The sequence below is a fragment of the Oncorhynchus mykiss genome, unplaced genomic scaffold (assembly GCF_013265735.2).
Source record: "Oncorhynchus mykiss isolate Arlee unplaced genomic scaffold, USDA_OmykA_1.1 un_scaffold_249, whole genome shotgun sequence".
Taxonomy (NCBI): Eukaryota; Metazoa; Chordata; class Actinopteri; order Salmoniformes; family Salmonidae; genus Oncorhynchus; species Oncorhynchus mykiss.
In genome coordinates this window covers 161635-185179 of record NW_023493708.1, presented here as the reverse complement: position 1 = coordinate 185179, position 23545 = coordinate 161635, and the positions used below count along the sequence as shown (strand labels likewise).

Below are 23545 nucleotides of genomic sequence, written 5' to 3'. Positions count from 1 at the left end.
ACGGGCTGTTGAGAGGAGTGAGTGAGGTACTGTTGTTGGCGCTGGTCAAATGGCAAAATGTTTTGTTCATCAAGTTGATGACAAGCAGATCTAATAGCACGTGTATTTCAGTGAGGTAAAATGCCAATCAATATTATGGTCCTAATACATGGTCATATGGTCATATGGTCATACTGTACAAACACAAAAATACTTGTAAAAGCTCTACCATACAAACAAAGGAAGAATAGTGAAATTATCTTCAAATAATGATGCTGCCATATATTCACGACAATTTTTTTTAAATGACTCGTAATTCTGATTTGATGTTTGTCCCTCATTCTCAGGTTATGTCCAGGAGCGTGCTGCCTGCATGGCCTTGCTTTGCATGCATAAAATCACAGGGCAGGTTCAGTCTGGACAACATTTACATCTCTTAACACAGCTGGGCCCGGCTCACCACTGGGCCAAAACAAACAAGGAAACGCAGAAGAACAACAATCCCTAGGTTAAATCACCACTAAAGAGGCCTTTTAGTGTTCAACATCAAAACAACAAGGCTCAATTTTGGACCTTTTCAAATCAACTTGAGGTGTAACTTTAGAGCTGTATTTGAATGGTTGGAAGGAAAGACAGTTTGTTCATTGGTCACAGGGTTTGAAAAGTACCTTAATAGAACCTATTGGACAGCTGTAGTGTGGTACTGAGATCATCAGATTCATTTATTTACTGAAATCTGGTTCAATTGGAATGAACTAAAAACAGAGAATATGCTTTTTATATGTTTTCGTAATTTCAATCGTTTACTGTCTTGTACATGTTACTAAAAAGTCAGTGCTACTCTACATCCAATATTTACAGCAAAAACCACAAAAAAAATTCTAAATATACACTTTAAAAAAACTGCCAGTGGCATTACATACATTTTAAAACACATGAACAATTAAACCCTTATCCATTTTACTGAGGTGAGTCAGTCCCTGGGTGGGGGTGTGGCTCAGGTGTGCTGCAGAGTTGGTAGTCGAGACCTCAGGTAGCTCACTGACACTCTCACACACACAACTGGAAGAACGTGTTTACAGTCACTGTATTCTCTCATCTCTACCTGACGAGACTATCCTGGATATATAGAAAACTGTCACTGTATTCTCTCCTCTCTACCTGACGAGACTATCCTGGATATGTAGAAAACTGGGAATGCAAACCGTCTTTATTTGTTGAACTGCTTTTATTGGACTCGAGGACTGTGAGTTTTTGAGGACTGAGTTTTTGAGGACTGTGAGTTTTTGAGGACTGTGAGTTTTTGAGGACTGAGTTTTTGAGGACTGTGAGTTTTTGAAGAAGGAATGTTGAAACTTTCCTTTCTAGTAAATATTTTATTGCTCTTCTCTCTCTGCGTCTGCTACTGTTCCTGTCGATGACATACTGCACTTTTGGACAACCTTAGAACGACCTAGACCATTAACTTTGCAAGTTAGTCCGTTCTGTTTTTGGACATTTACAAACTACCCTCAACCATGCCGGTGGTGAAAGTGGAGAAAGACAGTCCTTCTGAGATCTCCCTGCCTGCTCCCACCCCTCCTCCTACTACCACAGCAGTATCGGATGAACCGTCAAGGGGCCGTCGCAGGAAGAGACCCCTCCAGCGAGGAAAGCCCCCCTACAGCTACATCGCCCTCATCTCCATGGCGATAGCCAACTCGCCCAACCATAAGCTGACCCTGGGCGGCATCTACAAGTTCATCACGGAGCGGTTCCCCTTCTACCAAGACAACTCCAAGAAGTGGCAGAACTCCATCCGCCACAACCTCACCCTCAACGACTGCTTCATCAAGATCCCTAGGGAGCCAGGGAGGCCCGGGAAGGGTAACTACTGGGCCCTGGACCCCAACGCAGAGGACATGTTCGATAGCGGCAGCTTCCTCCGGCGCAGGAAGAGGTTCAAGCGCTGTGACTTTACGACCTACACGTCATATGTACATGAGTCCCCTGTCTTCTCGCCTGTCCAGATCGCTCGCTCGACCTACTCCAGCTCCGTCTACGGCTCCAATATGGCGGTGAGTCCCCCGTACGGCCAGCATGGTCAGCTACCCTCTGCCTACTACTCATCCTCCTCGCCCCCCGGGTTTGGTCCTCACTGCCAGTCCCACTCCCGCATGTTCAGCATCAACACAATCATAGGGCACCCCTCCGGGGGTCAGGGGCCCGAGATGATGCAGCAGCCCAGCCGGAGCTTCAGTCCAGAGGGAGGCCCCGCTGGGGGCCCCAGCCACTGTAACCTTGGAGCCCCAGCCTTCCAGGCCCAGTCATGTGGAGGGGCCATGCTGTCCCGCTCCTCGGCCCATGTGGGTTTTCCCTACTCGGGCCCCAATGGACACCACCACCACCCACACCACCACCCACCTCAGGGCTCCTACAGCCAGGGACACAGCCAGGGGTATGGAGGTTCAGGGCGTCTCCACTCCCACTCCTCACCCCACATGGCTGGAGATGCTGTGGAACATTATGGGAGAGTGTCCCCGGGTCAGTTGGGCTCGTTGGTCCAGTATAATGGTGCAGGTACCACCAGCACTGGAGCCTACCTAAGACACCCCACGTACTCGGGGAACATGGATAGGTTCGTGTCTGCCATCTGAGGAACTGTCTTCAAAGAATTATGCATTGGGTTGGTTTTTAGGAAAGAACAGTTCTAGTGGACTTTTCCGTTTCAGTTGGCGGCTGTGAGAGACACTGGTGATAATGGGATGGCATGACTCAAAAAGAAAAGACTAAAGGACATAAGATGAACAGGATTCTTCCGTCATGTTTTGGTGTGTTATTTTGACTTGAATCAATGTGCATGTTTTGAGATATAAAATGTCATTAATTCAGTGGCTGTGACAAATATGATACGGACTGCAATACAATGTAAACACGCTCAAGTATCAAGTGCAATGCTCAGGACACTACATTGTTAAATATAACATTGTTTAAATCCATATCATGATGCACCATAATGTGTGTACAGTTGAGATTTGAGTTTAAAGGTTAAAGTATGTGTCTGGGCTTGTATCACTTTGTAGCTTCATCGAGTGTATCTCAAAAGCCTGAATGAGGTTTTGCAGTTCGTTTTCTTTACTGTGGTGAAAATCTGCGGTTGCAAAAGCTCAATTTTCATGAGTTGAATTGTGTGCAGGGTCTTTTTTTAATGTAAATGTCTAAATATATTTGTAATGGAATTTAAACTGTGTAAATTATTGTTTCATTTTGTGCATTTGATAAAGATTTTTTTTGAAAAAAATGCTGATGTATTTTGTGCCTTTTTAAAAATAAGGAATCAGAGTTGATTTCCGTTCATTTAAGCAAAACGACAACATTACTTCAAAGATAAATGTATCATTGAATAGAATCTGCAGATGCCTGTAGTGCACGTTGTGACAAAAGGAGTTTCAATGGTAGAAATCAAAACTCTTGATTTGGATCCACTTCACTCTTTAATAATTGTTGTAATTAAAGTGCAACAATTGGAAATGGTCACGCAAGGAGTAATGGGAATGTTTCATGTTTTTATTATTCGCATCTACAGGTCAGGATACACAAAATGAAATGCTTACTTGCAGGTTCCTTCTCGACAATGCAACAACTATAAGAAACAAAAGATAAGAACACAAATATAAAGTCAATTGCTCAGTAGAATATAATAAACATTTTAGCAGAAGCATAATGATAGAATGTGACACTGAAAAGTCCACAATTCTGTAGATTTACAGCTAAAGGAATGTAGTAGAAATGCATACAGCTTAGAGAAGAGCTAAAGTAAAAGAGCCCTTCAACACATACACTTCATGCTTCATGACATTAACAAAAAGCCTGCTTCCTTCATTCCCTGCCAGAAACAGGCACTTAAGACATTTCAGACTGCATCTTTTGTGCAGCCCATTCCTCCCCTCCATCATTTCAGCTCAGTTGGACATGAAGTGTGTCTGGAGCCATAGAATGATCAGTCACTGTGAACGGCAGGCACAAGTGTCATGTCCAGACATCAGTGTACAGATGTAGGATCTTAATTTGATCACCCTGTTGCAGGAGATCTAAAACGTGTGGTGTATTTGAGGTTTTAAAATGCTTCTGAAGTCTGACGTTTCAAAGCGGATATTACAGACTTGCAAAAAATGTCTTATTAACCCCTACAAAAATATCCATGAATTACAATCCACATAATAATTCACATTTCCTGTTGCTGCAAGATTATTTTCCTGCTCTAGCAACCTGGCTCAAATTAGGATCCTACATCTGTAGCGCACACTCAGACAGAAAGCCTGGCCTAATCTTCGCTAAACAACCAGCAATCAGCAAATTAATTCACTTGGAACCTGATATTTTAACTCAGTACACTACGTGTTCAGTGGTGTCAGGTTAAACATGTGTGTGGCTCAGACAGTCTATTGTCTAAATATACTTTACACTCAAGACAACAAGACTTAAAAGGGAGGAAGAGAAGGAAAAAACTGTTTTATGCCATCGTTATGAGGTCGTTTCAGATCAGCTACATTTGAAGTCGGAAGTTAACTTACACCGTAGCATAATACATTTAAACTCAGTTTTTCACAATTCCTGACATTTAATCCAAGTAAAAATGTCCTGTCTTAGGTCAGTTAAGATCACCAATTTATTTTAGGAGTGTAAAATAATAGTAGAGATAATGATTTATTTCAGCTTTTATTTCTTTCATCACATTCCCAGTGGGTCAAAAGTTTACATACACTCAATTAGTATTTGGAAGCATTGCCTTTAAATTGTTTGACTTGGGTCAAACGTTTCGGGTAGCCTTCCACAAGCTTCCCACAATAAGTTGGGTGAATTTTGGCCCATTCCTCTTGACAGAGCTGGTGTAACGGAGTCAGGTTTGGAGGCTTCCTTGCTCGCACACGCTTTTTCAGTTCTGCCCACAAATATTCTGTAGGATTGAGGTCAGGGCTTTGTGATGGCCACTCCAATACCTTGACTTTGTTGTCCTTAATTAAGCCATTTTGCCACAACTTTGGAAGTATGCTTGGGGTCATCGTCCATTTGGAAGACCCATTTGCGACCAAGCTTTGACTTCCTGACTGATGTCTTGAGATGTTGCTTCAATATATCCCCATAATTTTCTTTCCTCATGATTACATCTATTTAGTGAAGTGCACCAGTCCCTCCTGCAGCAAAGCACCACCACAACATGAGGCTGCAACCCCCGTGCTTCACGGTTGGGATGGTGTTCTTCGGCTTGCAAGCCTCCCCCTTTTTCCTGGTCATTATGGTCATTATGGCCAAACAGTTCTATTTTTGTTTCATCAGACCAGAGGACATTTCTCCAAATAGTACAATCTTTGTACCCATGTGCAGTTGCAAACCGTAGTCTGGCATTTTTATGGCTGTTTTGGAGCAGTAGCTTCTTCCTTGCTGAGCGGCCTTTCAGGTTATGTCGATATAGGACTCGTTTGACTGTAGATATAGATACTTTTGTACCTGTTTCCTCCAGCATCGTCACAAGGTCCTTTGCTGTTGTTCTGGGATTGATTTGCACCAAAGTACGTTCATCTCTAGGAGACAGAACGCGTCTCCTTCCTGAGCGGTATGACGGCTGCGTGGTCCTACGGTGTTTATACTTGCGTACTATTGTTTGTACAGATGAATGTGGTACCTTCAGGCGTTTGGAAATTGCTCCCAAGGAAGAACCAGACTTGTGGAAGTCTACAATTATTTTTCTGAGGTCTTGGCTGATTTCTTTTGATTCTCCCATGATGTCAAGCAAAGAGGCCCTGAGGATGAAAGTAGGCCTTGAAATACATCCACTGGTACACCTCCAATTGACTCAAATGATGTAAATTAGCCTATCAGAAGCTTCTAAAGCCATGACAGCCTGAATTCAATATACCCCAAAATGACAATGTTTTTAGACATTTTGGAAAATTTATTGAAAAAAAAATACAACAAAGTCAATATATGCTTGAATCATCTTTGGCAGCGATTACAGCTGTGAGTCTTTCTGGGTAAGTCTAAGAGCTTTTCACACCTGGATTCTACAATATTTGCACATTATTATTTTTAAATTCTTCAAGCTGTCAAGTTGGTTGTTGATCATTGCTAGACAGCCATTTTCAATCTTGCCATAGATTTTCAAGGCGATAAGTCAATATTGTAACTAGGCCACTCAGGAACATTCAATGTTGTCTTGGTAAGCAACTCCAGTGTATATTTGGCCTTGTGTTTTAGGTTATTGTCCTGTTCTAAGGTGAATTTGTCTCCCAGTGTCTGTTGGAAAGCAGACAGAACCAGGTTTTCCTCTAGGATTTTGCCTGTGCTTAGATCTATGTTTCTTTTTATCCTAAAGAAAACTCCCTAGTTCTTGCAGATGACACGCATACACATAACATAATGCAGCCAACACAATGCTTGAAAATAAGAAGAGTGGTATTCAGTAATGTGTTGTTGGATTTGCCACAAACATAACCCTTTACATTCAGGACAAAATTCAGCATTTCTTGCAGTTTTACTTTTAGTGCCTTATTGCAAACAGGACGCATGTTTTGGAATATTTTAATTCTTTACAGGCTTCCTTCTTTTCACTCTGTCGTTTAGGTTAGTGTTGTGGAGTAACTACAATGTTGACCCAGCCTCATTTTTCTCCTATCACAGCCATTAAACTGTTTTAAAGTCACAATTAGCCTCATGATGAAATCCTTGAGCGGTTTCTTTCCTCTCCTGCAACTGAGTAAGGAAGGACACCTGTATGTTTGTAATGACTGAGTGTATTGATACACCATCCAAAGTGTAATTAATAAGTTCACCATGTTCAAAGGGATATTCTGCTTCCTGTTTTTTTACCCATCGTCCAATAGGTTCCCTTCTTTGTGAGGCATTGGAAAACCTCCCTGGTGTGTGTGGTTCAATCCATGTTTGAAATTCATGCTTGACTGAGGGACCTTACAGATAATTCTATGTATGGGGTACAGAGATGTATTCATTAAAAAATGTGTTAAACACTATTACTGCACACAGAGTGAGTCCATGCAACTTAAGACTTGTTAAGCAAATATTTACTCCTGAACGTATTTAAGCTTGCCCTAACAAAGGTCTTGAATACTTATTGACTCAAGACATTTCAGCTTGTCATTTTAATTTGTAAACATTTCTAAAAACATAATTCCACTTTGCCATTATGGGGTATTGTGTGTAGGCCAGTGAAACATCACAACGTAATCCATTTTAAATTCAGACTAACACAACAAAATGTGGAAAATGTCAAGGGGTGCGAATACTTTGAAGGCTCTGTACCGACATGTAGTTGTTGATAGACACATTGACTATATTCGTCATGCATTAAGTGAATCTAAATGGGTGAAGTTAGTCAAAATAAATCTGCAGATACGTTTCACGAATTTAAGTTATTAAATATCAAGTCCTTTTGACAATACAAATTCTAATATCCTACTGGTAATCAAATATAAAGTGAATATCACAAATCCATCTGGATAGACTGTGGGATACGTTCCTTGGAGCCGACAGCAACTCACGTCTTAGGTATTTGTTACATCTAATTGAGAACAGTGTCGGACAGCACGTGGTTTGGAGACGGTGTATATAAAAGGGAATGAGTCGTATTGAAAAGCAGCCAAGCAGAAACGACGAGGAGCATGGCAAACAGAAATGATTTAGATGACATTTCAGAGCGCAACATCAAGAAATGACCTAATTGTCAAATATGATTTTACTTGTCGAAAGATTTATGAAACTGTTGTAATACATCAACGATTTTGCCAACCACCAATTAGGCTACAACTGCATGCTCTGTCAACACTTAACAAGGAGGCCTCTGTCGTTGTCAGTGGGCTAACAAATTATAAAGCATTGAAAAGTATATCTTTGGAGATGTTCGTTTTTTTAACACCCAAAATGAATTCCACTTTACATCATTGTAATGTCAATCCATCAATCCAGTAATGTATAAAAGTGAGAGTAACATATTGATGTAGCCATACTTGTAAACTGTACATAATAAATACAATGTGTGAATGTAGTTTCATGGAAAACCCAGAAACATTTCAAACCAACTCCATTCTGTTTAAGTTTAGATAAAAAATTTAACTTAGTGGAGAGCAGTTGGAATCATTTCATTGAGTGTTCCAAGTCTATCAAACCAGAACGCTCTGTAATATTAAGATGACTAAATTTGATACCGTTTGCAATTGCAGAAGTGTTCAGCTGTATATTGTAATGCTGTAAACGTTTACAATACAGTTAACATAAATCAATTCCATCAAAACTACTCAAGACGTGTTACCAGATTTTTTTATTTGTACAAATAGGTTTAAGAAAACATTCAAAAAAACAGAACTGATTAAAACTACAGTTTATAATATGACATTAACCAAGATATTCGACTAGAGTCTTGAGTTCTTTGCAGTTCTTGACAACGTCAGGAACAGAAGACAATGTCTGTAGAGAAAGAAAAGGAAAAAGTGTCAAGTCTAATGCCAAACTATCAATATACACCAAGTAACACATATGAATATGACCCTTTCTATTAAAGGTAGACTCAGCATAATGATGTTGCCACGAGCAGCACTGCAGATACTGAGATGAGCAAATTGCAAGACTTCACTCTCACACAGTATTTGCGCATGTGCACGGAATCGCATCACGCTTTTACAACTTGGCAGCCACAGGACCAAAACAGGGGAGAAGTGGAGCCTCGCACTTCAGTGCTCTTAGTTATTGTGGAAATGTACCCACTATGCTGTTTACTTTCAACATCTATGTCATATCGCTGACTCTACCTTTAAATTTCAAACAGAAAAATGTATATCCCTGTACTCACCTTTCTGACCATCTCAATCATATCGTCAAGGACTCGAAGTTCCTTCTCCACTTTCTTCTGGTTGGTGTCGTGGATCATTTGCTGCAGAGACAGAGGGGAACATTGAAGATGGTGACTTGTGCATTGGATACCACTTACAGTTGAAGTCGGAGGTTTACATACACCTTAGGCAAATACATTTCAACTCAGTTCTTCACAATTCCTGACATTTAATCCTAGTAAAAATTCCCTGTCTTATGTCAGTTAGGATCACCACTTTATTTTAAGAATGTGAAATGTCAGAATAATAGTAGAGAGAATGATTTATTTCAGCTTTTATTTCTTTTGTCACATTCCCAGTGGGTGAAATAATCTGTCTGTAAACAATTGTTGGAAACATTACTTGGTGTCATGCACAAAGTAGATGTCCTAACCGACTTGCCAAAACTATAGTTTGAAAAATGAGTGGTTGAAAAATGAGTTTTAAACGACTCCAACCTAAGTGTAAGTAAACTTCCGACTTGAAGTGCTTTCCTTAAAGCTGGAATCCTTAGTTGCAACATCCATTTTTGGACTTATAAATTAATTATACACACCCATTGATCCTTGAAGAATATAACTTATATAAAATGACTCATGAGCTTAGTTCAACTGTCATACCCAATCAGAACCCAGAATATAAGCTTGTTTTAAATGTAAAACACTCTATAGCCTCATAACATGGTTAAAACTATAATTTTGATATCATATATGGAGATGCATCCATAGCTCTGCATAGGAATTTGAGTGGTTACATTTCTCTAGGCCCATCCCTCAAATGTTTACCAAATAAGAGGCGGGGTGACACACTTGTGTATAGATCGTATAGACACTTACATGTCTCTTGGCTCTCTCCAGAAGCTTTGCTCTTCCTTCCTCAGCTTCCAACAGAGTCCTCTTTAGTCTTTCCACCTGTGGTGGAGACAGTGTTTAAGGTCCTACTGCCTGTCAAAGACAACTAGTGTTGGAGGGAGAGGACTGCTTGGTATTTCAAGGCTGCAGGGTTGGTGTGAGGGGATGTATTTGAGATGTAATTGTGGCCAATTTAAAACAACCCAGGGTTGGGTCATGTAGTGCGGCGCTGTGGCGCGTTAAGATCAAAATATTCTGCGCAGAATGCCCAGTGTCTAGCTGTGGGGACAGCAGAGACATGGAAACCGTAGGGTAGCCCTAGCAGTTCTTACAGGGATAACAGGCAACCTATGGTCTGGATTGTACCTCTTTCAGTAGGCGGATCTTGTCGTCCATGGAATGCATGCTGTGTGCTGATTGGTTGCCACTCTTTCTTAGCTCGTCCCTTAGAGCCTGGGACTCCACCTGTGATTGGTGCAGTGAACGGCGCAGGTCTGCCACCTCCCTACGCAGCTCCTACAGAACACAGCAGCAATAACAATAGGCTAGATGGAAGCACATCATGACATATAGGTGACAATTCACACGAGGATAAAATGTTGCCTAAGAACTTTTAGGAAGACGAAATAAAGTGAATGTAGACAGTATTTTTTGGTCGAAAAAGTGATATAGTCCCTTACTTTGTTCTCAGATTTGTGCTTGTAAAGAAACTCCCTGGCCTCATTCACTTCACTGCAGATCCTCTTCATAGTGTCTACCTCCTGGTAAAACAGAACAAATGACCTGGGTTCAGCCTCAGTAACACAGACCACTATTCACCAAAATACCATGTTAGTCCAGTAATCAGACATGTCTCATGTCCTGTAGCCAAGAAAGTAATAAAAAATGTGTAGATTGCTCAGTAAAATCATCTATAATGCACAAGTATTGGCAGCACTTTGCCAATATGCTCACAAATACAGGGTTTAACACAGGTAAGAAGTTAAGTGTAACTAAAACTGGTGTTTTTAGTTGTACGGTCTGATCTGAGAGCAGTGTAGTGTCTCACCTGGGCCTTGTTCTGTAGAGCCACCTGGTCCCGGCCTAGCTGAGTCTGGAGACGGCTCAGCTGGCCCCTCAGCTCGGATACCTCAGCCCTGTGTCTGCGGGCCTGGGCCTGCTGCTCCCCCTGCAGCCCACAGCTGGTATCGCAACAATTATCGGTTAGGTTTACTCAGCGTATCCCAAACCCTGTGCACCAAAGTGTGATGATTAGTTGATTATTTGAATCAGCTGTGTACTGTTAGGGCAAAAACCAAAACGTGCCCCCCTTAGGGTCCCGAGGACAGAGTTTGAGAAACCCTGGGTTTAACCCTAATATGATGGAACTTGACATAGGGCAGGCAGTGTTTCCCACACTGGATTCAACTTCAACTAATCATCAAGCCCTCAACCAGTTCAGGTGTGTTTGCCGGGGCTATAAAAATGTGTGGTGTTGGGGTTACTGGAGGGCTGGAGTTGGGAAACACTGACTTATGGTGACCAGAAATGTAAATACAACAGTAAATAATTGAATGCTTAAAGGAGAAATTGTAAGCTTCACATCAACACAAAATAAATGCCCCACACGTCACAGTGCTTACATGGTGTTGTTCAGTGCCTCCTGCTCGGTGTCCTTGCTCTGTCGTAGCTGTGTGATGGTGGAGCTGAGCTCAGAGACTGTGTTAGCCAGGTCTGCTAGCAGCTCCACCACGCTACTCTGCTCCTCTTCTGGAGGCACCACTGGAGACCAGGAAGGGAGGGCATTTAGTGACTGGGCCCAGGACACATCAATACAGACAAACAAATGGGTTGTGTCCAGTAGGTACTAAACGTTTTGAAACAGTGAAACAGGGGAGGTGCTACGAACTTGTCCAATAAGAACACAGACTTTAGTTTTTCGTTGTAAGGTTTGCTACAGTGTACCCTGCTGAACAGAACCCAGATACCCCCTGGGGCTACCAGCAACCCCCCTGGGGAGATGCGATGGAGGCCTCACCCTGACACTTCTTAGGAGTGATGGGTGCGAGGCGAGTGAAGGCGCTGGTCTCGCTGCCCAACCCTTCAGCTTGTGGTTCCTCTGTCATGTCTAAGGGGGGATGTGTGTCATTGACCTGGGCCAGGTCAGTGGTGATGGCCACCATGATGCTGTCCACGAAGGAGGTGGAGGGATGACGCTCAACATGGAGGGAGGGCTGGGACACCTCGTCTTTACCACAGACCTCTGGCTTCTGAAATAACACCACACATGACAACAGACTGAGTCTTCTATAGACTGGTACAGGGTGTGTGCAGTGTGTGTGATTACCTTGGTGGTCAGAGCAGTGTGAACATCATTGGTCAGTGGTCTCAGTGTGTGATGTAACAGGGTGTGTGTGATTACCTTGGTGGTCAGAGCAGTGTGAACATCATTGGTCAGTGGTCTCAGTGTGTGATGTAACAGGGTGTGTGTGTGATTACCTTGGTGGTCAGAGCAGTGTGAACATCGTTGGTCAGTGGTCTCAGTGTGTGATGTAACAGGGTGTGTGTGATTACCTTGGTGGTCAGAGCAGTGTGAACATCGTTGGTCAGTCGTCTCAGTGTGTGGTGTAGCAGGGTGACGTCAGTAACAGCCTGGGCTAGCTGCTCTACCAGGTCCAATTGGACTGACTGGGCTCTGGCCTGACTGTCCTCCAGCTCTGCCTGCAAAGCCTCCCTCTCAGCCCTGACACACACACACACACACACACTCAGCTAAAGACAATTGTTCAATTGTTTGTAATAACCACGTCCCATGTAGTCATATGAGACAACCCCACTCCCACACACACCCCCCAGAACTCATCACAGCTCAACTCATTAAAAATAAATAATGTCTAATAACTAAATGTACTATGACTCCACAGTGAGTGGTACTGGGTCTTACTGGAGGTGGCTGAGGGCTCCTTTCAGGTCCTCACACTGGATGTTCCTCTCCCTGAGCCCCTGTAGGTTAGCCCGGAGGGTCCTCTCACTCTCCACCACCTGCTCCCTGGCCATATCATTCTCCATCTGTAGGAACTACACAGGGGAGGAGGAACAGAGCTGTTACACACAGCACTCACCACGGCTGAGTTTAGGATCAGCACACAGGAAGAGAGGGAGAGGGAGCTCTACAGAGTAAAAGGAGAGAGAGAGACTGGTAAGGAACAGAGAAAGAGACAAAAAGGTAGAGGAACTCAAAGCAAGAGAGAGCACCACCACAGTACTATAGAGAGATATCCAGAGGTCCACCTACCTCGTTCATCTCCATCATGCTGTTGAGCTGCACGTGCACTTCATGGAGATTCTGCAGCTGCAGGCTCTGGCTGTGGGAGTGGCTCTGCAGCTGGCTCAGCTGCTCCTCGCTGTGGGCCAGAGCCTGGGACAGCTCACATACACGCTGCTCTGACTGGACCAACGCACCCTCCAACCTGGACACAGGAGGGGTTCAATGAAATGTTATAAAACGGGTTGTTTGGATCCTGGATGCTGATTGGTTGCTATGCGAGAGTTGTGGGACAACTCCTCCCACAAAATAGCATGTGCTAATTCCACTGTCCCGCAGCCCAGGCACGAAATCCATAGACCTTATATCCCTCGGGGTAAAAAAAGCATCTCCACATTAGTTTTCCATGCTACTATTTGGTTTGCAACAGTTAGGGCTTGTATAAAAGGACCTGTCTGCCTCTATGACCTTGCAACAACGTATCATTTTACACATGGATTTCTCCTGTGCCAGTAGGCTTGAACACAAAACTAATAATTCACCATGGAAACCGTAAACAGTCAGAATTCCATTCATTCCTTAACCAGTGCAGTGCTGCCTATGTAGGCCTATTGGATATTTAATAAATCATTATTTATTACAGTTCTTGTATCTCATCATTGAATCTCTACTAGCTAGCTACATGCCAATGATTTGTTTAGCATAGCATCGCGGAATGAAAAGAATGATTCTAATTAACGACTGGGTCAAAACATGAGAAAATAACTAATGACCAGAAGACAAAAACAAATTTACCCGTTCAAAATAATGTTTAATGAAAAAATATATATATTTTTTTATTAATATGCTGGCAACTGTTTTATAAAAGCAATAAGGCATGAGAATCCGGAGATTCTCATGTGATAACTCCCTCCTAAGGGCTGTTCCCTCTGCCTTGAGGCCTAACAACATCCCGTAGTCAGGAGTTGGTCCCTGGGTTCTCCTGCCTTATTGCTTAATTAAACTCAATGACTAAACATGCCTTAATAGTTAAACCAATGTGCATTATTGATTACAAATAGCAAAAGGTATGCGTGTCTTAGTTCATGTTAAATCATCTTTATAGCTGCAATGTGATGGGGCTAAACAGAAAAATACATCAGAATAGCCCATTTCAATGGTAAAATACAGGTTTAAATAGTAGTGTTGATAAGAGAAATGAGGTAACTGAGTTCACTTACTGGTTGGCCCTGTCGGTAGCTTGCTGGACTTCTTGCCATGACTGTTGCAACCTGAAATAAGAAAGTTAAGGTTATTTTTCTCTATATATAAAAATACATTTAATTGACAACTGCCATAGTTGAAGCACCATAACAGCTTAGAGTGAACTTTGAACTGACTTGGTGGACTCTGCAGCCAGGGCCTGCTCTAGGAAGGCATAGGAGGCCAGGGTAGATGAGACGGTGGCAGACAGCTCCGTGACCTTCCTCTCCAGCTGAACTCGCTCCTCTTCTCCCTCACTCAGCTTCTGACGCAGAACACCCAACTCTGAGAGAGGGAGAAGGCGGGAGAGCAAGAGGGAGAGAGAATGACAATGCCAGAAAATAAACATATCAGCACTTATTTTTAAACTTACCACAATAACACTTGAAACTCAAATGCGATCTTCAATGGTTTGTTTAAATCCCTACCTGAATTAATGATGGTGGCCTGCAGATTCAAGTCCCCAACCTCCTGCCTGGCAACTTGGAGACTCATGTTGGTTTGGTCCAGTTCCTCTTGGATCTGTCATGTAGAAGTGAGCCACGACGCATTGGAATGAAGCCATAACATTGTGGAGAGACGAGTTGCAGAAGATAACAGAGAACAGAGCAAATAGAACAGGCAGTAGAGACATTGTGAGGTGTGGGAGATGAGAGAGAGAGAGAGAGAGAGAAAAGGGAGGTCAGACCTGCTCTCTCTCCTCCACAGCTTGGTCTCTCTCTGAGAGGTGCTGGTCTCTCTCTCTTATAGCGTTGGCTGCCTTCTCATTCAGCTTCACCAGTATAGGAGTTGTCCTCTGGAGGAGACGCCTGGCTGTTTTCAGCTGGGGAGAATATGACATCTTACACATGCGTCATACAGAAGAAAACAACACATAGCAACCTTTTGGATGTCTTTTCTTTTCTTTCCTGACAAGATAATGTAGCCTCCAGGTTAAGACATACCTCTTGATGCAGACTGTCGTGATCGCTCATGGTTCCTCTCAAGAGCTCAGATGCAGAGTTGAGGGATTCCACGTAGGCCTTGTTCAATGCAACCTGAGTAATGACACACACATGAGCACGGGAAAACAAATACACAGCACCAAAATAAGCATAAGCCGGGAACCAGGCGATTGCCTCTAGCCCTGATCTCAGACTGTGTGGGGTACCTGTTCTGGGTAGGTCTTGTTCAGGGCAGCCATCAGCTCCTGGTGAGATCCCACACTCTCCTCCAGCTCAGAGATACGCACGGCACAGTGAGCCCTCAGCTGCTCAGTTACACTGAAGGCTGCGTCCTTGGCGGTGAAAGCCTCCTCCATCCGTCTCCTCATGTCCTCTCTCTGCTGCAGGGTGTCTCTGACCTTCTGCACCATCCTGCCCTGGGTCTCCTTGCACTTCTCATAAAGGGACTTCATCTGACCATACTGTGTAACCAGGCTCTGCTGGTCCTCTTTAACCAGGTCTCTTATCTGCCTCATGCTGCTGAGAGCAGCCTCAGTGTCTCCACTCAGGGCTGTCATGGTGCTCCTGGTGTCCTGCATGCTGTGGAGCAGGTTCTGTAGAGTGGTCGGGTCCAGTTCTAGCTCCTTGATCCTCTCCAGGGCCGTCACATACAGGTCTTTGTAGGTTACAGTCTGGCTGAGTTCAGTGTGGTCGGTCTGGACCAGCTTGTCCCTGAATTCTGAGGGCCCGGGGCCCCTAGAGTGGCCCTGTCCCCTGGCTGTGCACAGCTGCTGCACCAGGGCCTCCACCATGATGAGAGTGGAGGTCAGCCTCTGCTCCAGCTCCTGTCTGGGGACCCCACACAGGCTCCCAGGGGCCAGACTGACACAGAGAGAAAATAGTCAGTTCTCATACCACACACGGGAAATACTTGTGAACACTTCTCTCAGACAAACACCAAAAAACAATATTTACATGGTTCATATTACATAAACACAGAACATTTGACAGAGTTCTCACTCACAAAAACACACAGGCCATTACTCACTTCCAGAGCAGAGTCTCGGTGCTGGTGCAGGCATCAGACACAGAGAACTCCCTCTTCCTCTCAAACTGACCAGAGGTGTTGGCACTGCGATCTGCCCGCCTCACTGGAGTGGTGCCAACACACATGCTGTGGCACTCCACAGCCACGGTCCCCGCTGTAGTTTCCAGTACAGGAGGGGCGGGAGCGGGTGTAGGGGCTAGGGCAGGGTTGCTAACAGGGTCCACCTTGCCCGATGCCAGGATGAGGAATTGGGCCATCTGGATGAGTTGCTGCTGAAAGGGCTCCTCACAAACCAACCTTGGTAAATGATCAAAAATACCCATCTTTACTTTCTCCACCTTGGGTTGGGATTTTACATGAGGTACATCCACTTCTGGCCTCGTCTCCACAGTCTCTGTGACTGGGTCTGGAGGAGGAGGGGGCTTGCAGGTCGATGCGGCACCCACTGCCGTCGAGTTGAACTTGGGCAGAGGCATGGGGCTCTCCAGGACGGCCCCCCAGAGTCGGCTGTCTGGGTTGGCGGGGACAACGGAGCTACCCTCAGCAGAGTTGAGGACACAACCCCTACTGTTTTCCAGAGCGGAATCCTCCATTTGGGCGAAAGACGATTTCTGAATGCCCCTTCTTCTGGTCATGGGGGTAGTGCTAAGAACGGGGCTGAAGATCTCAAACTGTAAAGCATCACTACCGCCGGCCCACGTCGCTACAGAGGGGATCTTGGGTAGCTCAGTCAACACGTCAGCAATGTTCTCAGAGCTCGCTTTATCTGTAGTGTTGGAGAGAAGAGGAGCGTTACTGCTTGAACCCAGCGCGCTGTCTGTGGCCCCATTGGACTCCTGCATTGAACCATGAGAATGGGAGTGAGATACTATCGATGGGTTGTCTTCATCTACAGGTGTGGAGCTCCTGGCCGAGGCTCCAAACTCATTGCAATGGGAGCGGTCAGTTTCCAACTGTATAGCTGGAACCACGGCGCTGTCTTCATCATGAGAAGAACCCTGTTTGGGGCCTTCAGGGAAAAGCTGACAGGCGACATCATCCAGGTCCTTCAATGACCTTAAGGATGCATTTTCCATTGAGGGTTCACTGATGGCAGCGGCGTCCGCTTCCCACACGGCACCTTCACTTTCCACATGGCTGTAAGGGTGTTTTGCATGATCGGAGGACTGCTCCTCTATGATGTTTGGGTTGACCCTGTCGTTGTACGGTAGATGACTGGTCACAGTCTGATTCTCAGGTAGGAGGATAGTGTCTTTGGACACTCTGGTGGACTCTGAGACTTCAACCTCAAGCCCAGTGCAGATGAAGGATTTGAATGTCACATGTCCTTGTCCGCCAGTGGCATTTTGAACACCAGTTGACTCTTCATTGGTATGTACCATCTCTATGGATTTCATAGTACTACAATGTGTAGGTTCTTTGAAGGAAAGGTGTGCACTAGAGGCCACATTACAATAGAGGTGATCTGCGTGGTCATCGATGGACTGCATGCCCAACTCATCTACTATAACACTTTGATATATACTGTCGTTGTATGGCTGATGGTGGTTTGCAGGCTGATCCGTTGGTAGGAGTATAGTCTCAAGTGCCACCCTGGAAGCCTCTGAAACTTCCACCTCCCCTCCGGTGCAGATGAAAGACTTAAACGTTACATCTCCCTGTCCGCCAGGAACAGTCTCAGTGATGTGGGCTATATCGGTGAACTGTGGAACACTAAGACTGGCGTTTGAACCCCCATTAAAGGACAGGTCGGCTTTAGTTGTGGACAAATCTCTTTCCAAATCACAATAGACGTGATCCACATGGTTGTCGCAGCATTGAGTAACCATACTGTCAGAGAGACATGTGTTTTCATCGTCATAGCCAGGAAGAGAAGAGATGTTCAGTTGATTCTTGGGTAGACGGATGGTTTCGTCTACAACCCTTGAGGGCTCTGAAACCTCAACCTCACCCCCAGCACAGATGAAGGACTTGAAGGTAATGTCTCCAAGTCCACTGCCTGTATCAACAGCTGTGTCCTCAGTGGTAGGAGCTGTATCACTGGTAGTAGTTTTATCACTGGGCTTTGGAACACTAGGAGAGCATAGGACCTCAGCTGGTGGAGGGCAATGTGTTAACGGGTCTGTGTAGATGAACACAGCATCATTCTGTAGGGAGAATGGGAGAAGTATAAGGTAAAGTTTACATTTCAAACAACAGTTCAGTGAACAGGATCCATAGGCCCATAGCTTGGCTGTTCGTCATACCTTGGGTGTTTTGAGGATATTGCTGCCCGACCCTGATCTCGATTTGAGTCTAGAAGATGGGGTTGAGACATGGCGCATTTCATTCTGGACACACCTCAATGGGGTGCGTTCTCCAGATCTTGTTGAAGGCTGGGTGCATTGAGAGAAGCCAACATCCAGTTATTGATAAACAACTTAGCTAGTTAATGTTAGTGACTGCTATCCACAATTATGGTCGAAAGTTCTGTTCAGTAACTTCATAATACATGTGTGAAATGCAAATCTTACCATGGTCTCTACAAATGTATGCGATCTTCTCGTGGACATGAGGGCTTGCGTGGCTGGGCTACCGTCAGAATACAAACAACCTGGCATTATTGTTGGAGCCATATCAGACCTGTTACCAACTTGCCTGGCTAGTTAGCGTTCAGATAAAAATGATGGGGTGTATTCATTGTCGGATTCAGTTGCAAAACGTCTATTGGACTAATTCAAGTAAGTCCCTCCCCGTTTCGTTCCGTTTAATAAACGTTTTTCAACAGAATCGACGGAATTAATACACCCCTGATGTAGGTAGCTATGTAACGTTAACTATGGAAAATATAACGTTATTAACGTTGACTGAAATTAGCTAATAGGCCTACCATTGAGCATATTATCCATTGTGTTAAATGACAGAGCTCATGCAGAATTTAAGTTTCACGGGGACATTTGTGTTAGTTGGCGAACGTTAGCTAGAGTTATCCCATAACGTTAGCTAGCTAACGTTATGAGTCGTGACACGATTTAAAATATTCGGCTACAAAGCGCTGTAAATAAAAGTCAGAGCTATTTCATATGGTTATTATTAACAGCTACTTAAAATATTTGCTAAAGAAAATGTTTTTGAATGAAGTAAACAAACCTGCTGTAGGAGTCAACGTCAACTGCCTGTTCTTCATTCAAACATGAGTAGGTTCGCTGCTATTGGCTATAAACCGTAAACGTAAACTCTCCAACGCCTTCGCGTAAAATCTATGGGTCGCCTTTTACCCATTACTGACACCTGCTGTTGTGTTTGTTTCGTGTATGGTATTATTTTCAAACGTTTCAGATGCTGCATGTTCACAAAGACTAAATTCAATGGAAGTCACAGCCCTGCCAATACTGGATTTTAGTCATTTTATTTTCATACAAAAGACTTAACATTCAAACATTCCAAATCAAGTTGTATACAAAAACAAACTTTTAGGGAGATTACAGAAATGCCAGATGGATCAACTGCATCTAACCCTCATTGCATCTGTCCCACTCGATGATTGGTATTAACTTTTTAATACAGACACAGCAAACTTCAATATATTGAATACTGCACTATAATCCATCACACAAAAACGACCATCCATATTCCATCATCATTAATAAACCTTCAGATAAGCAAAATATACATTAATTTCTGTCTGACTAGCTGAACTTTTTCAGCTCCTGGATCCCTCCTAGAAGTGACCCTTGTCTCCCCCCCTACCCTCTAGCTCGGTGGTGCTGGAGCTCCTGCTTGTCAGCCCCATCCTGATCATGGGTATCACGGTCACACTGCACCGGCGGCGGAACGAGCCAATGGCTGTCCTCTCTTTCAGCAGGCTGTCGCTGATGGCGTCCAGGGACATCTTCCTTCCCTTCCCCCAGCGCTGGCGGAGCAGGGCCCCCACAGTGGGGCTGGCCCCCAAGCGAGGTGTCCTCCTGCGGTGGAGGAGAGAGGAAGGAGGCCGGGGCTGGGCCTGGGGCCGGTAGGAAAGGCTGATCTGACCCAGTAAGACCTCGGTTAGACTCCTCATGTCTAGCTTCCAGTCCTTAGATGGGGAGGGGGTGGTTGTCTTCCCTTCCTTCCCCTGCTCAGACCCTCCAGTCAAGGCCTTCTTTGTCTCAGGTTTTGCCTCTGGTGGCTTCACTGTTTTATAGAAGTTCTCCCTCTTTGTCCATAGGGTTTCTGGAAGGGGCTTGTAAGGCAAGTCCTTTCGGAACAATGGAGGTAGACCTTTCTCTGGCTGTGGCTTCAGGTGACCTGTGACCTTGTGGTCAATGGCACAATTAATGGCATTCTGCTTGACTGCTTTCTGGTGTTTGACCAGAACTTGACCGGGTTTATCATGACCACAAAGCCTGGGGACTGCGGCCTCAGATATGTCAGTGCTCAAACAGTACTTCCTCATGGTTTTCAGCAGCAGGTCATTGATAGGACCGTTACCTACCTGAGCTGAGTACCACAGAGCCATGTGACCGTGCTTGTCGACGTGGTTCAGGTCATAGTCCAGCGCTTGGAGGAACAGCCTAACCAAACCCAGACGCCCGTACAAGACCGCATACACCAGAGCGGTTCGACCGTGGCGGTCACAGAGCCCCACTTGGCCTCTGTGAATCAGGAGCATGCGTGCTACACCGAGGGACCAAGACTCCCCATCATGGAGGCAGCAGAGCATTAAAGGGGTCCTCCTCTCCTCATCCCTGCTGTTGACATTAGCCCCAGCCTCGATTAGCCTTCTAGCTAGGATGAAGTCAGCCTTTAATATAGCCTGGTGGAGATTCAGTGGTCCCATTGCTTCCTAGGCAATTCAAGTCAACTGGTGAAGGCGTAGTTGTTTTCTCTCTGTTCAGTGAACTATTTACATCCAATTTAACAACACACTATTAATTAGTTGTAATTTGCTGACCCTAAAAACAGCGTCTCCTCAAACGAAAATACCCACTGTGTGTGTGTTACTCCGAGCCTCCAACTCTCTCACACACTCTCACAAGAATACAAAGTAGTAGTGTGAAAGAGTGATTTGCTGTTGCTATTGGAAAGGGGAGTGGTTCTAGTAGTAAATCTATGCCAGACAATGAAAGGCCCACCACTCCACTCCATCCAACAATGACAAGTTGACCAATCCCACAGACTGTTGTCACACTGGATATAGACAGATGCAATTAAGTTCCCAATAAATTCCTGAATTTAAAATACTTTGTACTGGACATTGGATTACTAAAACTGAGAGGTTGACAAAGGTCAAGGGAAATACTGGAAGCAATTTTGGAATCCATATCCTATCATAGCGGAGTCGATATTAAAACTGTAACAATCTAACTTAGATAGTAAAGGCGTGTTCACTACCATTACTAAACAGAACTCAACCGTAAAGATTCCATATGATAAGTTGATAGTGTGCACTGCAGTGTACTGAGGTGCTCTCTCCCAGCCTAGAGGTGCTTGGAATAAATGCTCTATAATGTAACTTAGTAAAATAAAGTGTTACGATCATACGGTATAACCAACCATTTCAACAAGCACTCTATCTTTACAAGAAAAATAAAATAATGTTTTAATTAAACAATTTTAAAACAAAAATATAAATGAAACATGTAACAATTTCAAGGATTTTACTGAGTTACAGTTCATATATGGAAATCAGTCAATTGAAATAAATAAATTAGGCCCTTTTCTGATGGATTTGACATTCCTGGGAATACAGATATGCATATGCTGGTCACAGATAACTTTAAAAAAGAAGTAGGGGTGTGGATCAGAAAACCAGTCAGTATCTGGTGTGACCACCATTTGCCTCATGCAGCATAACACATCATCTTTGCATAGAGTTGATCAGACTGTTGATATTGGCCTATATCCAATGTGAAGAAGAAGAGTCTGTTCTTACAGCGGCTCCTCCGATACACTGACCTGGGGTCAGCAGATAGGACCCCTCCTTAATGGCGGCCTCAGCCTCCTATGGATCGTGCAGGAACCGGAACCTGGGTCGGTCATGAGATTCTAGAGAAACGGGGACATTCATAGAGGAAGAAGCCAGTGAAAATAGATCTACTTTAACAATTATGGCAAAATGGATGACGGAGAAACATTACTTTTTTTTAAAAATACCGTTGACTTTAATTTGGTAGAATAGTTTAGGCATGAGATGCAATGGTATCTATACAAACCTGCTGCAAAAACAATTGGCGCCACAATGGAGCTCTCTGGTGGATGAATGCACAACTCAGTCCTTTTAAAAAGCAATAAAGCTCTCAAGTCATCCTCAGCTCGGGGAGAATTCTATAGGCTTACCTGCACTGATGGGGTAAAAGGAACTCCCCCAGCTCTCTCTCTGCATGGGGGGTGAAGTGCACCTCCAGACTGGTCACAGGAGGCTCCCTGATCCAGCTGGGAACTCGGGGAAAAAACGAGCTCCAAATTGGAATTCCAAGTTGGGAACTCTGGCCTCTTTCTAGAGCTCCGACATGAAGATCCCTGACGTCATGATTCAACCTTCCTCTTTTCCAAGTTCCCAGTTATCTTGAAAGCACCATAAATCCAGAGAATGCCAGACTTTGGTGAAAGTTTCATGACAAATTCTTCCCACAAGAAGGACCCCAGTGCCACCTTCCTGTTCAAGTGAGCACAGCACAACGGTGAGTCCAAAAATATATTGTATACTGCTGCATAAATTATGTAATATGCCAGGGAGATAAGTATACTGTAGCTAAGAAAGTAATACTATGTGTATGTTGTGTAGTAAACTGTTAGTAGCCCATGTGCCTCACCCTAGTCATTTGGTCCCTTTCCCCCTCAAAACTAAGCCTACTGTTCTGACTTGGTGGTGCACATTTAGCATATACCCTGTTTTAGAAAAATGTAATAATCTAATATTGTAAGGGCTTTCATTGTCTGCTTATATGCCCCCTTCTGACTTGGTGTACAGGGAAAATACTATAAGAACGGCCCATGTACATTTCAAAAGTGCTGAACAAATAGATTTTTGACAACGTCTGTTTTAGCTTGCTCATTAATGTCTTAATCGAAATTACAGATTGCCTCTTATCCGCTCATTGTTCCCTTATGCCATAGTTTGTACATCTCAATTGTCAGTAGAAACCACATTTGTTCAGCAAGGCAGCCATATCAGCAGTTTTTTTTAAAGCAGTAAATGAGGCTGAATGAACTGTTTCGATACCAGACAAGGCTCCGTTGATAGGGAGGTGTAGCAGAGGTAAGGATTAATTCACTCCATGGTGCTGAAAAGAAAGCTTTGCTGTTGGGACAGTTTGTGGGCACCGTTTGTCACCGTTATAGAGGAGTTAAGTATTGTTTAGTGTTGTGTTGTGTAGTGGCTTTGCTGGAATGCATCTACAAAAAGGTTGAGTTTGCCCCACCAAGATTTACATGCTAAA

The 23545-nt window shown here is 44.1% G+C and overlaps 3 protein-coding genes across 6 annotated transcripts; 1 reads left to right on the top strand and 2 right to left on the bottom strand.

Annotated features, from left to right (window-relative positions):
- Window positions 1-985: 985 nt before the first annotated feature.
- LOC110497346 (forkhead box protein E1-like) lies at window positions 986-3259 on the top strand. The gene has a single exon (XM_021573409.2). The coding sequence runs from the start codon at window positions 1497-1499 to the stop codon at window positions 2613-2615; it is 1119 nt and encodes a 372-aa protein (XP_021429084.2). The 5' UTR covers window positions 986-1496; the 3' UTR covers window positions 2616-3259.
- A 5013-nt stretch (window positions 3260-8272) lies between these two features.
- Window positions 8273-19376, bottom strand: LOC118936637. 4 transcript variants are annotated; one of them, XM_036973432.1, is made up of 21 exons: window positions 19275-19376; window positions 18659-18716; window positions 18392-18520; window positions 16146-18292; window positions 15325-15979; window positions 15119-15211; window positions 14863-14997; window positions 14603-14696; window positions 14312-14459; window positions 14153-14203; window positions 12963-13137; window positions 12612-12745; window positions 12167-12410; window positions 11706-11937; window positions 11311-11449; window positions 10737-10869; window positions 10369-10449; window positions 10055-10204; window positions 9674-9748; window positions 8819-8899; window positions 8273-8436 (listed from the first exon to the last, which is right to left on the bottom strand). In XM_036973432.1, the coding sequence occupies exons 2-21, from the start codon at window positions 18695-18697 to the stop codon at window positions 8365-8367; spliced, it is 5007 nt and encodes a 1668-aa protein (XP_036829327.1). In that variant the 5' UTR covers window positions 18698-18716; window positions 19275-19376; the 3' UTR covers window positions 8273-8364. The 4 variants fall into 4 exon arrangements, with proteins under 4 accessions (XP_036829327.1, XP_036829328.1, XP_036829325.1 ...); XM_036973433.1 differs by having other exon boundaries at window positions 8276-8436; window positions 12242-12410; XM_036973430.1 differs by having other exon boundaries at window positions 8276-8436; window positions 18659-18719; window positions 19275-19359.
- Window positions 19377-19522: 146 nt separating this feature from the next.
- LOC118948719 lies at window positions 19523-22875 on the bottom strand. Its single transcript, XM_036973434.1, has 2 exons — window positions 22443-22875; window positions 19523-22151 (listed from the first exon to the last, which is right to left on the bottom strand). Exon 2 carries the CDS (start codon window positions 20941-20943, stop codon window positions 19846-19848), a length of 1098 nt encoding a protein of 365 aa, XP_036829329.1. The 5' UTR covers window positions 20944-22151; window positions 22443-22875; the 3' UTR covers window positions 19523-19845.
- Between the last annotated feature and the right edge of the window lie 670 nt (window positions 22876-23545).